Source organism: Ailuropoda melanoleuca, chromosome 7, assembly GCF_002007445.2.
Source record: "Ailuropoda melanoleuca isolate Jingjing chromosome 7, ASM200744v2, whole genome shotgun sequence".
NCBI lineage: Eukaryota > Metazoa > Chordata > Mammalia > Carnivora > Ursidae > Ailuropoda > Ailuropoda melanoleuca.
Window position 1 is genome coordinate 129,048,723 of NC_048224.1, and position 15,207 is coordinate 129,063,929.

The 15,207-nt window shown below is 41.8% G+C and overlaps 1 protein-coding gene across 27 annotated transcripts in view; it reads right to left on the reverse strand.

The window, feature by feature from the left end:
• Positions 1 to 15,207, reverse strand: part of DOCK9 (dedicator of cytokinesis 9) — a 271,968-nt gene that overhangs the window by 102,560 nt on the left and 154,201 nt on the right. For all 27 annotated transcript variants that reach the window (XM_034665402.1, XM_034665417.1, XM_034665414.1 and 24 more), the window contains exons 8-13: positions 10,471 to 10,645; positions 9,241 to 9,308; positions 2,754 to 2,828; positions 1,751 to 1,891; positions 1,234 to 1,437; positions 729 to 851 (exon numbers count right to left, since the gene is read on the reverse strand). In XM_034665402.1, coding sequence (XP_034521293.1) covers positions 729 to 851; positions 1,234 to 1,437; positions 1,751 to 1,891; positions 2,754 to 2,828; positions 9,241 to 9,308; positions 10,471 to 10,645 — 786 coding nt within the window. The remainder of the gene's footprint in view (positions 1 to 728; positions 852 to 1,233; positions 1,438 to 1,750; positions 1,892 to 2,753; positions 2,829 to 9,240; positions 9,309 to 10,470; positions 10,646 to 15,207) is intronic.

A 15,207-nucleotide genomic window follows, 5' to 3' on the forward strand; every position in this document is an offset into this window, starting at 1 on the left:
AGAAGGTGACAGGCAAGTGCCCTTGGTCACTCTAGCTGTGGAACACTGAGCAGGTCACCAAACCTTAGTAAACTGCAGTTTTCTGATGCCTGAAAGGAGGTCTCGGACTAGATAACCTCTAATATTCGGGTCTGTGTGTGTCCACAGTGAGGTACTCTCCAGTAATGAGCATACACCAAAGTAATGAAAATACACCAAACACACCTCTCGTATGTTTCCTTTCCCTCTTCTGAGTCACACCACCTCTGACACCATAACCTGCCCCATGTGACCAAACAGGGGACCTGAAGCACTGACCTTACTGGCCAGACCACCTGCACCAGACCATCCCCCAGTCACCAGCCTCGTATTTCAGTGTAAATGGACCCAAATTCCAGAATCCAAGAGACACATCAACAAGAGGAAGGAACTCTATTTGAGTGTAATATATGTACTTTTTAATGACAGAAAATCTACTGTTAAGCTGGTAATTCCAGCTTCACCAATTACTTTAGGATGTTAGGATCGTCTGGACAAGTGAAGCATTTTATATACATATGGGACTACTCTTCACTGAAAACTGGACACATCAGGTTAAGTATAAATCTATGTAAAGTAGTGCACATCGTTTAGAATATAACGATATAGAACATGGCTTAACTTTGATTTCTTTAAGCATTTCTATTTTGACGGAGAGCCCTTTTTGCTAATTGCTGTTTATCGTCACAAAGCATAAAAGTCGCCCGTACCTTAGAAGAGTCTGAGCTTTTCATGTATGGCTCAGCGCCGTGTGTGATGCTTCCCTGAAGCACTTTTTCAATTCTAGCCACAAGGAATATATCAGGATGAGGACACGTAACTGAAAATATTCCCTGGGGAACAAACGATTTTCTTTAGTGAGTAAAAGACACAACCACGTTAAACAAATCCCCTGAATGTTAAACCTTCTAAAGCAGCAATGAGTGCTGAAACAGTACAGCTCCTCAGAGACACCCAGTGTTTCATCGCTAGTTCATCATCTGACCAAAAAAAAGCGATTTGGCGGGGCAGGGGGGAGTGCAACTAGCAGAAAGTTTGGAAAAAAAGAAAGAAGTCAGATATCATTTCTTCTTCTCTCGGCTTGCTTTTACTGCCTATTATATATGCTGTCAATATACTCGACAGTCTCATTCAACCTAGTGGTGCATTACGAAGTCTCACACAGCACGTGCCAGGTAAATCTTAGCAGTATGGCCGCTGGGCTCATGTCCCCACCTGCTTCGGATACTGCATGGCAGCTTCATGAAGGATGTCCTGAAGGGCAGGCGAGCTCTGCCTGCCACCGTTCATCAGAGCCGGGGACGTGGTGGCCAGCATCTGCCTCACGGAGAAATGGTTCAGGTCCACGTGGAAATCGGCAGAAATCTTTCGGTTGTACTTTATGTCAAACAGGGATAGGGTAACAAAGAAAGGCTCTACCTGAACAAAACAAAACCATCCAGACCATCACTATGGCTCAAACTGTCGGGGAAAAGGAACGTTGCTATCAAAGAAGAAAGTACTAAACCTATTTATAATTGTTGCTATAAATGACTGCTAAAGAGAAACAGTCTCCATCCCGATCCTTTGTCACAAACATCCTGTCCCTGGGGCTAAACAACCCTCTGCATCCGGACCTAAACACTGCGTTTCTCTATCAGGAACTAGGATTTTCTGTCTGGGCTGCACTGCAACCGGCACACCAGCAACCTTTGAATATTTTTATAAATTATTTTTTAAAAGGGAAAATTACATTTGTGGTGGGTCCTTCTTCATTTTCTGCAACACAGCATTGTAAATTGAAAGACAAATCATTGCATTTGACAAGAATTCTCTTCCCAAACTTCTCTTCAAATGGCTTCACTTCGGGTTCAGCGGATGTGAAGTCAAGCTTCTTTAAAAGAAAATGTAAATATATAAATACATTATGCTCACATTAAAAAAAACTCATAATAAACATATCCTAAGGAAACTCCATAAAATATGGAAAAGCTATATATACTCATTTAGTCACAACAGTGCTACTATTTTATAAGTTTATGTAGCTTATGATAATGGTCAAATAAATGATGGTGTGTCTGCTCAATGGATTATTATACAGAGATTAGAAATTATGGTATGAACAACTTAAGTGTTCATCAACAAATAAACAAAATCTGGTATATTCATACTGTGGAATATTATTCAGCCATAAAAAGGAAGGAAATTCTGACACACACTACAACATGGATGGACCTTAAAAACATCACGCTCAATAACCCAGACACAAAGATCACAAATGAAAAGGGGAAAAATACAGCAGAACCGTCACCCCTGTGGGCAGCTCTGGAGGTCCTTACCACGCCAGGTTTGGACTTTTTGGGGCACAGATGTGGGTCGTATGAGCCTTAGACAAGTCAGGAAACACCACTGCCCACTGGACATCTGCAGTGATGCTTATTATTTTCTGACAGTCATTTTATGGGGTAAATTATATGTTCTTTGTGCACTTGAGGACATCTTTGGATAAATCACTGTTTTCAACAATCTATTAAATAGGAAACACTCACAGTGGTAGTGGTATGGTGATGAGATTATGGCTGTTTTTTATTTTTCCTTTTCCCCTGAATTTTCTTTATTGTTGTTATGTTGCTTGTAAATCCAAATTAAACAAACAAACAAGCAAACGCATAAATAAGCAAAACATGTAATCTGTCGAACATTTTCTTTCCCTGGCTTAGTTTTAAAATGTAAACATTAAATAGAACAGTTCGTACCTGGGCATCTGGATCCAAGTAGAAAAGTTTAACTCTGCTTTCACTTTTCAGTTTGATTTCTGCTTCTCTGGTACTCTGGTAACAAGAGAAATGAAACATAAAAATTACAGTTAAAAAACCCTCTTCTTACAGAGATGTTCAGACGCGTGTGTCCCATCCTGAAGAGCCAGGCTGCTCCGTGCTCATTCTGGAGAGTCAACTGCACGTCGATGAACAAGGACAGACTATCAAGTAGGCAGCACACAAGAAGACCTGATCCTGGAGGGTCAAAAACAATCAAAGAAAGCAAAAGAGAATAACGAAGCATTACTATCAAGAAAGGCTTCACAAAGTAATGGAAGAGGGGACAGGCTATGAATGAAGGCACGGAATTTGAATAGCAAAAAGTAGGAAAACATGAGCATCTGGGGCTGAATGAAAAGGATACACAGCACAGACACAGAATGGAAATGAGCCCAGATGGTGGAAAGAATTTTGGGTCCACCGAAGACTGAGGTATCACCCAGGAAGAGAAAGGAATATGTTTTGAATTGTGGGATAGGGAAACTATGGCAGATCTTGAAGGATTGCCATTGGTGTTTGTGGCAGGTGGAGGGCATTGCTGATGCATTCAATAAATATTTTTTGAGCACCTATTATGTGTCAGGCACTAGGGGCACAAACACAAATGAAACAAAGCACTACCCCAAGGAATACTAGCGAAGACAGAATATAAACAGGCGATAAGAATGGCAAAGAAAGCATAAGGCACACTGAGAGCTAACCTGGCCCAGGGGATGGCAGTCAGGGAACAGTTCCCAGAAGGCGGCCCACCTTGAAGGACAAGAACATCTGGCAGGAAAGAAGGGAGTTCTGGTAGGAGGTACTGCAGGTACAAAGTTACAGTCACACCTGAGCAATGGTCAAGTCGTGTATTACGACTGAATGGTTGGGCACGATGGGAAAAGTAAAGAGAAATGAATCTGGGATTTGAATGTTAGGGACGATGGATTTTCCTCAGAAGCCAAAAAATCCAAATGCACTATTTTAAGCAAGGGAATAAAATAACCAGGTTCTGCATTTTAAAAGAACACCTTGGACAGGGCTGAGGCAGTGGGTTAAAAGGGTTAAGACCAAGAGGCCCTCATGGGCTCTTTATCACAGCTGCCTCCCCATCCCACAGCAGAGTCCATCCATAACAAAGCCTAGTCCTCATTGCGTAGCCCTTAACTGAGATCAGTAAGTCAGGAGGAAGAAGAGGTTTGTGGAGAAGGTGATAGAGTATGGAGAAGCCTGTGGACAGAGAGACGGCATGGGAGCACAAGGCAGGGAGGAAGGCTGAAATTACAGACACAGAGAACATCAGTCTAGAGGTAGGAATAGAGAAGCCTCGAGAGTGGCTGAGATTTCCTGGGGGAAAATGTGAAGGAGTTTGCAGAGAGAAGCCATGGGCCCCAACACCGAAGGGATGGCAAAAAGAGAAGCCATGGAGGGAGAGGGACATATGGAGGCAGAGAGAGGGGCTGGAGAAGTGGAATTTGGGAACAGAAAGACGTTTCTAAGGCATTCACAAGATGGAAGTCATTGCCAACCACATTATTTTTCACACTCGGTGCCTCTTAAATCTGTATCCTGTTCTTATTCCTCTCAATCTCCATGGTTAAGTCCACAGAGTCGGAATCGGACGTCCTCTCTCATCTGTTATTTCCCCACAGATCGAGTCACATCTCAGTATGTGATGGGGCAGTGACAGTCTCAGCGGGGAGGGTGTCTTGTCCTCTCTGCTGGTGGCCGAACACGGTCGATTAATTACAGTGCTAGATCACAGCTAATGAGAAACTGAGCAATTCCTAATATTTTCAGCCACGTAGCAGTTATAACAGGTTGGTTCTCAGCAATGACCCAAACACTATCATGACTATATTTGAAAACCAACTATCCATGTCAAAATGAAAGGACCACCAGAATACCAACTAAGAAACTGTGTTCTAGTTCTAGTTCACTTGTCAACTAGCCATGTGAACACAAGCAAGCCGCTTAGCCTCTCTGGACTCCACTTACATTTCTGAGTAAAAATGTTGAAGAAGATGATGGCTAGAGTCTCTTTGCACAACAAAGTTTATCTTGATGTTCTCAAGGGGAGCTTTAAGGCTTCTGGAGATGAGGAGCATTCCTACAAATCTGATTTGAGCTGATGCAGGATGTCTCCGTATGCGCGATAGGACAATTTTTAACTCCATCTTGCCTATCATCGTTCCTAATTTTTCACATCAAAAGAGCCAGAACATGTGTGTGTAGCATACACTTAATTGAACCCAAAGAATTTGCTTTACTTTGTATAAACTCATGATGTTTCCTAACAAAAACATCAGTACCAGGTGCTGCAAGCCACCACCAACAGCAATGCATTCTGCTTCTGAATTTCTGCTTGAGCCCTTCAACAAGACAAACGTAATCACAGAAAGAAATTCTTAAATAAATAGGAATTGGGTTTCCAACCTGAGTATATTACCTCTTGGCTTTATAGGGAAGAAACCAGTTAATTAACTTTACAGTTTGTGTTTTTAATTAAAATGTTTCTAAGACTATGTTCTGATACTACAAATGCTGTTACATTTACAACAAACATATTTGGGTCCACATTGGACAACAGGAAGAAAAGAACAGGTTTCAGGGTAGACAGTGTGTCCTCAATATGAAAACAATAAAGGTGTTCAGTCCTAAATGTACAAGCAACATAAGGGCCAAGAATATACAACATATTCTGAAAACCTAAGCCCATATCACCCTTGCCATATATGTCAAGGACCCCTCCATTATATACCAAAATAGGACATCAGTTATTTTTGTACTTAAACAACTTCCCGTCACTCATATCCTGTTTGTTCTGTCTCAGTCACAGTGGAAGACAAAAGCCGGGGCAACAGGATGAATGAAGCAGAAAGAGGAGATGAGCAGAGAGGAGCCTGCCATTAACTCACACCACCAATGCCCCCTGCCTGCCTCCACTGCTTGAGTCCTTTCTCTGCAGCTTACTTCAACTGTGGCCTCATCTCCCACCGGACCCTTCCTTACTCCTCCACCCCTGGTGCCGACCTCTTTGCCTCTTCATCCCGATTAAACTCCCGTCTCTTGCACAGGTGTGCACACTGGCTCTCCTCCCTGTCCCTTCCCCCCTCTATGTCAACTTCAGATTCTGCAACTATGGAACCATTCCTCCTAAGATCAAGAGGACCAATTCTTAGTCAACTCCCTGCTTCCTTAACAGGCACAAATGGTCCCCACCCTGGAACACTGGAGAGGAGTTATAAACTAGGCTAAAACCACACTTATGCTGGGGACCCTGAGTTGCGAAGGGCTGAGAGGCTGGCACAGTCAGGCCAGGGCCCCACGACCTGCTCCCCAACACCACTGAGCAGGCCCACATGAGCATCACGAGTGGGACAGCAGCATGTGGACTGCATGATGGCACATCCTCATTCTCATTATTCTTTTGCTTTCTTCCTTCGAAAAATTACTTGCTGCCCTTTTTCTACCTTCTTAAATAAAAATATTTTTAAAACACTTGAGAGGTAGGGAGGAAAATAATAACAGTGAAGCCCCTTATAATGCTTCCTTTTTCAGGCTTTGACCATGACCACAGTAAGAAATATGATTATATCACAACCCAACACATATACACATACCACATATGTACATTTTTAAAAATAGTATCTATCATTAGGCTACCTGGCTGGCTCAGCTGGTAGAGCATATGACTCTTGATCTTGGGGTTGTGAGTTTGAGCCCCATGTTGGGCACAGAGATTACTTAATTTAAAAAAAAATTTATAATAGCTGTCATTATTAAGGGCGGCGTAGTTAATATTCTAAATTCAGTTCTATTCCATTTATATTTTAAAAATACCTGGGGCACATAATGTTGAGCTAAGGAAGCCTGACACATACTGTATAATTCCACTAATAAGAAGGTCACAACTAATCTACAGCGATAGAGGTAAAAGAAACGGGGTATCAGTTGGGAACGGAGTACAAGACATCGGCTGAGGTGCTAGAAATGTTCTATGTGTTGATCTGGGTGGTGGTTACGCAGGTGCACAAATGTGAAATCCACTGAGCTATACAATTAGTGCTCCATGTAAGTTCTACTTCAATAAAAAAGAATAAAAATTAAAACAAAATAAAAAGTAAGAAATGGGGCTGAAACCAATTAAACTGATTGAACTGATTCCACTAACTTGGTGGTTATGCAGTTTGAAAATAGCTCTAAATACATATATATCTATATTACACATATATATGTTATCTCAGATATACTTTAAAAACTTTCCTAGGTCTTAGGATTGAGAAATACTGAATTATTATACTGGCCAGGCACAGGCAAGCAGGGAGAGAACAAAAGAGGGCACAACTCCTGTATGTCTTCATGGGGGAAAAAATACAGATTTCTAATCAATCAACATTAGACTGAAATAATAGGGGTCTTCTCCTAGGTGTCCACTGTGTTCACCCGGTAAGTATAGAAAGTTACTTTTCGAATTCTGGATTGCATTGCATGTTATCTGCTTCATAAACAAAACAAGTTCAAACATTTTGCTTTGAAAAGTTATGAGCCCCCAAACATCCAGACACAAAAAAGCAAATCTCAATGCAAAATATGATACACAGAAGTTCACAGCACAAAAACACATACACACAAGCCAAAACACTTCCCAGCTTAGTAGGATGTTACAAGGGTGGCACTAAAATTAGCTTTAATGGGCAGGTGCTAAAAAGATACTGTGGTAACAGTCAAGGCTTGAAGAAAAACAATACTCTCAAGTCCTAGGCAGGGAGGGAGGTTTTATATTTTAGAACAGCCATGTTGTCTTAAAGTAAAGGTCAATGCTGAATGCGAGTCTATTTATAATCGTATATAGATATGCCGTGTTTTCTATTACAGTGTTTAAGATGTGGGTGTGTAGGGTCTCTGTTACACCATATTCGCAAAGAAAAAGAATAGAATGGCTATAACAGAGCAAGAATATAAACGGCCAGAGAAAACAAAGATATTTCTCTCATTTAAAAGAGAATCATTCATAGATGCATACAAGGAGATAAATACAAGGATATTCATTGTAGCGTTGTTTGTAATAGAAAAAATTGGAAATAACAGAACAGCTAAGATAAAATGCTTACACAGTGCAATAAAAGGAACTAGATCTATACACCAGCTTGGATGGATCCCAAACACAAGAACAATATGTGAGCGTTTATATTAACAGTTTTAAACATATAAAACACAACCATATATATCATTACGATAGGTACACTGGTAAAGATATAGTGATAAAATGGAAGTAATCCCAGAAAACTCATAACAGTGTCTGTCAGCAGCTGAGGTTGTGGGGGAGGAAGGGAGCGGAGGAAGGATGGTGTTTAAAAAGAACTTCAACCACAACTGATGTTTTATTTCTTTAAAAAACATGGAAGCTAAAAGGACAATAGAGGAACAGTGTTGAATCTGGGTCATGGGAATACAGACGGTTGGTTTGATCTTCTTTGAGCTTTTCAGTAACTTTTACATTTCTCAAAATTATTAAAAACAGACATAACTTTTTTTTTTTCCCATTCAGAGTGACCCAGGAGCAATTTATAGAACTCAGGTAACCCCTCTTTGGATTAGTGGCAAGACTACCACAGACCGTACTCTTTGGAAGTATGCCTATTGACTTGAAAAAGGGGAGCGTATGTGTGAACCTAGTAAGTACCATGTTAACACGGAACCTCTGGGGCACCTGGGTGGCTCAGTTGGTTAAGCATCCGACTCTTGGTTTAGACTCAGATCATGATCTCTGGGTCATGGGATCACACCCAGCATCAGGCTCTCTGCTCAGTGTGGAGTCTATTTGAGATTCTCTGACTCTCCCTCACTCTCTGCCTCTCTCTCTCTCTCTCTCTCTCTCTCTCTCAAATAAATAAATAGGGGCACCTGGGTGGCTTAGTTAAGCATCAGACTCTTGATTTGGCTCAGGTCATGGTCTCAGGGTCATGAGATTGAGCCCGACATCAGGCTCCTCGCTCAGCACAGAGTCTGCCTGAAATCCTCTCCCTCTGCCCCGTGCCCCACTCTCTCTCTCTCTCTCAAATAAATAAATAAATAAATAAATAAATAAATAAATAAATAAATAAAATCTTTAAAAAACAAAACAAAACATTGTGCATTTTGGTTATTTCTTTGAAACTTGTGATTTGGTATTAAATATTATGGAGGGGCAAGGACAAAGAATAATAAAGAGAATAATTTATAAGGCACTTTCTGGAAAACAGACTAAAATTTGACTCAGGTCAGTATTTAACCTCACCTCATATTCAGGTCAGAAAATAGAGAGCAGTAACAACAATATCTTTTTAACGATTTACTTTGTAATTGCTGATCATTTCAATAGATTCGATCCTGGACAGACTCAGAAAGTGAGAAATATTTCAATACCATTCTAAAAAGAGCAGAAGACTTAAGATGTTATTACCTTGGCAAGTTCAGGCAGGTAGCTGTCTAAACCGGAACCAGAACCTTCCAATTTGCTTTGTTCATCATCTGAAATGGCAAAACAGACTACCTGAGTCACTTGTAATAGAATATAGTTTATTTAAAGCAGGAAGTCAAAGGCCATTGCTCTTTTGTACCCCTGAATGCAGTGGTTTTCAACTCTGGACACACTTTAAAAACACCTCAGAGCTTTTTAAAAAAAACTGATGCCCAGGATTGAGAGTCAAACATTTAATAACTGACCCAGCATGAACGCTGTCTAAAAAGAACCGGTGTTAGTTATGAGCACCAGCCCACATGGCCACATCCGTCAGACCCACTAGAAGTCAGGCCTGCCCAGGTCCCACCCCAGGCCAACTAAATCAGAGTCTCTGGTGGGACAAAGGAAAGAGAATTTCTTAAAAGCTTCCCAGAACTTCGAAGGTACAGCCGGGGTTGAGAATTACGTGTCTAAGGGCTTGAAATAAAACATGACCTGTCAAGAATATAGCCAGATTTTTCCCACCAAATTATTGCGGCTTCTGCCCATCTTAAGGTCTTAAAATTCTAAAGGATAAGATTAATGATAAGAGTAATAACTATAGGGGCGCCTGGGTGGCTCAGTCGTTTAAGCGTCTGCCTTTGGATCAGGTCATGATCTCAGGGTCCTGGGATCAAGCCCCGTGTCGGGCTCCCTGCTCAGAGAGAAGCCTGCTTCTCTCTCTCCCTCTGCCTGCCACCCCCCTGCTTGTGCTCTTGCTCTCTCTCTCAAATAAATAAATAAAATCTTCAAAAAAAAAAAAAAAGAGTAACAACCATAGTTAGTACTTTAAGTGCTGACTCTATGCCAGGTACTCAAGATACATAATCTTATTTAATCTTCCGATCAACCAGCAAGTTTCATTTTATTCCCATTTCATAGATTGGTAAACCAAGGCTCAGAATATGGAAGTAGCTTGCCCAAGGTCTCTGAGCTGAAAAATGGTATTGCTGAGTCCAGTCTTCCTTTCTGCCCCCAAAGCTGTGGTTTTTCCCATTACATGATTTCCTGATAAAAATGTTATCAGGGTAGTAAATTCCAATGTGATAAAACCTTTGCTGACGAGCTCCCTGTAAAGAGCTCACATCGCCCCCCCCCCCGCTCACGTACCTGTGCAGTCCGTCCACTTTCTATGCCCTCTGACAAAACTAAAGACACCAGCAAAGTATGCATGTCCCTGAATCTACTTACCTTCGTGAGAGTCTCCGTTTCTCTTCTCCTGCATTGCAGCTTCGAAGTTGAGCTGGAGAATCTTGTTTAGAATTGTGATCCATTCTTCCATTTCTGCTTCACTGTCCGCTGCCAAAAGGTAACTGCTTTTGTCTTGCATCTTGAGCTCAAAAGCAAATCGCCTGACTTTGTTGTTCTGAAATGGAAAAGGGGTAAAAGAGACACATTTTAAGAGAACTGGAATGGTTTTAAAATGTTTTCTTTTTATTATTTGCTGACAGGGGCTACCTCATTGGCACTTATTTAAAAATGTAAGCCCTTTCCCCCCAAACCCCCACCACTATCTACCTTTTGTCTCCATAATTTTATTTTCCCATCTGAAACATTATGTATTTTACACATGTATCTTATTTGTTGTCTGTCTCCTCAAGTGGAATGAGAGCTTCTTAGGGCAGAGATTTCTTTTGTTCAATGCTACAACTGTATTTCTAGAACACTTCCCGGTACATAAGAGGCTCTTGAAAAAACACTGAATGAAATTTCACTGAAAATTTTCAACTCCTCCAGCTCCTTTTAAAAATTATTTTAATGAAGTAGTGTGTGGTATCACATTTTAAAAAGCAAACCACTATCTATCAGTATGTTTGACTTCCTTTTCTGGAACTTCCCCATCATTTGTGAGTCCCCCAAAGGTATTTGGACACCATGTCTACAGCCTTCCCGCATGCCTCCACTTTTTATATTTATGAAAGAATGTCCAGCTCCAAGTACAAAAACAGTAGCCACATGCATTAAATGATGGAGAATGAATGTGCCCAGATCAGGGTTTCTCAACCTTGGCACTACTGACAGTTCGGGGCCAATAATTCTTTGTTGTGGGAGCTGTCCTATGTACTGCACCATGTTCAGCAGCATCCCTGGCCTTACCCACTACATGCCCGCAGCATAACCCCAGTTGTGAAGATCAGAGCATATCTCTAGATAGTTACAAACCTCCCCTGGTGAGTAAAATCACCTCCCCAAGGGACAGCGCTAGAAAGAAGTTCAGCTCTGAACACTGTAGCAGATCCCTTGCAAGCACAGACGGGGGACAACCTGTAGGGGGCAGAGTAGCCCTGGCCCACTGGAAGCTAGCTGGTTAGCGGCAGTCGCCTAGGGCTCCTCAGCATAGGTGGCAGGGATGGGGTGACCCTCCCTAAGGCATCTGTGTTCTTTGACGTGTGCTTCTCAGACACACACAGGATGATGCCACACCAGGCAAGGCCACACAAACTCCCAAGCACAGACTGCCCGCTGTGGGCGCCTTCCTTCAGGTCAGGGCAAGAATCAGTCAAGAGTCAAAAGGCTGGCTATGAAATGTGTTTTCTGTCCCACTCACAACTGTGAAAATAACAAGTTAAAAGTTGAGGGGGGAGGACATGGGCCTTGGTTCTGCGTTGTTTCTCTTTCTCAGCCTCAGCATCCTGATCTGAAAATAAGTGTAATCAACTTCAAGGTTTGAGAATACTTTTAGGACTTAAGATTCTACACTGGATTTCTTTCAGGTCTACTTAAAAATTCCAGTTTATGCATTTCTTTGAACCCATAGCATTAACCAACTACTTTTTTTTTTTTTTTTACAATGTCCAGAAACAATTTTTTAAAAACCCACATATATCTGTTGGCACTTAGCTTACAAACAGATCTGGATAAAAACAAATTACTCAACATTTTTGAAGCCTTGGTTACAATTCATTAAATGCTAAACACCATCGGCCACATCGACAAAAAGAATATGAAGGAAGAGATGTCCCCTGAAGTCAGAAGCTAAGGTTATGAAGGCCACTGCAGAGACTGAGTGACAGCCCAGGGATGCTGGACACGTAGATCACCTAAGCACTGTGACACAGGTGACAAAACTCTTAATAGATTTAGTTTTTTTTAAACTTCTTTTAAAAGTCAATGCCAGAAGATTTAACTGAAAAGTAACTTAAAGGTCTCTCAACTCAAGAATACGAATGAAACTCCTACTTGGAATTTCCACGTAAGAAGTTAATTCACTGTCATTGACAATTCACTGCACTGTGAATAAACTATTTTCATACAATCTGGTTTCCACCATGGCTGCTTTCAGCTGAGGTGGGGTTACTGGTCGAGAGTCACCCACGTGCCAATTAGCAGTTGACACAAAGATAACTTTCAGTGAACGTTATTTGGTGCTATCATCTTGATCTAGGGCCCAAATACACTTTCGTGTATTCCATCATTTTGAGGGGGGATGTCCTGCGGAGTTTGGGGTTTTTTGTTTTTAAATTGGTTTCCAATAATTGAAAATACCCAGATTTAAATAAAAATTTGTATTTCTGGATTTCTTGGGCGGGGGGGGGCAGGGGGAACAGATCATCTGGCAACCTTGAGCTAGAGTTCTGTCCAGCAGCATCGGCCACAGCTGAGAGGCGCTGCCCTCATGACACAGGACCATTTGTGCTCCTGTTTGTCGTACTTCTCAGCATTCCCTCTTACTCTACATTCAGGCCTCTTCCTTTACTTAATTTTCCTGCTTGGCTCCTACAGACATCTGAGTCTGGACTCCTAACTTCTACTTGCTGGCCTGATGAAGTTAACAGGGTCTGGACTTATTCTCCCATCCTAACTACTAGAAAATGGAACAAAATAGATGAAATAACTGTTTTCAGGTATTTGACAACAGGTAGGGCAGACCTGGGATCCCTGATGGATGGGAAATAAATGAGGTGAGCCCTGAAAGCACCTCAGCACTCTGCTAGAGGCTGTATCTGAGTTGTGGCCCAGGAAGGGGAACCCGGACCGAGTCCTGCAGTCCCCCTGAGTTAACAAAACTGACCAGAGATCAAGAAGACCAAGGTGGCTACAACATACAGGACACAGTTTCCAAAATGAGAGCTCTCCTAGAGTTCGTAGCACGTAAGACAAAAGAGATCCAAATTTAGTAGCAAACAGTCAGAGTCACGCATTCATTACATGTACATTTTCTATTTGTATGTTATGCATTAACAAAAAAAGTTTACAAAAAAAACCAAAATGAAGACAAACTAACCTAAATTTCAGGTCACTAGAGGTAAAGAGAAGACGGAGAAGAACAGGGAATAAGAATAACATCAGGGACCCAAAGAACATGAGCCTCCAGAAGATAACGGAGTATCTTCAAATTCTAAGGTAAATTTCACCTTGGATTTCTACACACAGCCAAAGGATCAATCAAAAATGAATGCAAAACCAAAAACATTTCCAGGTAAGTTAATGCTCAAGAAATGAACAACTCAGACATAATTTCTCAGGAAGCTACTTGGAGGACGTGCTCCTCTAAAACAAGAAAGTAAAACAAGACTGAAGAAGACACAGGACCTTGGAAACAGGGAATCCAATGCAGGGAGCAAGGCAAAGAGTTTTTGGAATGACGGCTATCCAGAGGCCAAGAAAGCAATTAGTCTAGATGAGAGCAGGAGGGAGGGCTACAGGAGCTAAAACCCCACCTTCTATCAAGTAATGTTCACAACTGATGAATAAAAAGCAGTAGACATGCCTTATCCAGCACTATGGAGGCACATCCTCAGAAAGAATAGTGAAAAAGGTTGAAAATGATCATTTCAGGGGCGTGAGCAGTGGGGGAGGTGGCAGCGTTGCAGGCAGGAATGTGCATGCAGGGTTACCTTTCTGCATTGTTTTGACTATTTGACCCAGATTAATGTATAACTTGGATAAAAAAGCAATTTAATTTTGTACATGTGAGTACAAAAACAAGTACACACACCTGAAAGTCAAACCAGACAGCTGTGTCTCCAACCTCAATCGCTGGCCCCACAAAACAACCTTTCTTACAGAACCGTGCTCGGGCCACTGTCATCAGCCAACATTGAGTCATTTTTAGGAAGAATCCTCTGATAATGGTGACTGCATCTCTTGTGAGGAGTTGTCAAGGAGATTGTTCATTAATCGCACAGTGCCCTCTGTATGAGAGCCCCCATGAGAAATGCCTGAATGATCTTCATTCTGAGATGACTCGGACAGCTTCTGACTAATTGGACTGTTTGCATCCGTGTGCACTGTGCTGCTGAACTGGTCTCCCAGCTAGAAAGCATAGAGCCCAGTTTGCCACCCACCCACAGCAGGTGCCAGGTGTCTTTAACACCTCTGCTTTTTCCTTGGCTAATTCCTCTTCATCTCCTCCCTACCCGGACTCCTTGTTCACCTTCCTGCTTTCAAACCCACTTTAAATTCACGCGATCCTGTGTTTTATGGATCCTTGTACGTTACTGCCTGAGATCTTCCTGGAAAGTGGCAGGGGGTGGGTGGATGGATGGGCAGATCGGGAAACTGTCAACTTGCTTTGAAAGACAACTCTGTGAAGGTATGGAAGGACCTACATCAAACTGGTAACAGCAGCCCTCTGGGAAAGTGAGAGATGGGGATCAAAAGGGACCTCCAGTTTATCTGTACAGTCTGATTTTTTTAATAATATGAGTATGTTATGAGTATATTATGCATGATTAAAAATAATTTTTAAGAATGACTCTACAATGGGGGTGCCTGAGTGGCCCAGTTGGTTAAGTGTCTGCCTTCAGCTCAGGTCATGATCCCAGGGTCCTGGGATGGAGTCCCGCATCTGGCTCCCTGCTCATCGGGGAGCCTGCTTCTCCCCCTCCCTCTGCTCTTCCCCCCACTCATGCTCACTCATTCTCTCTCTCTCAAATAAATAAACAAAATTAAAAAAAAAAAAAGAATAACTCTAAAACTGCAATA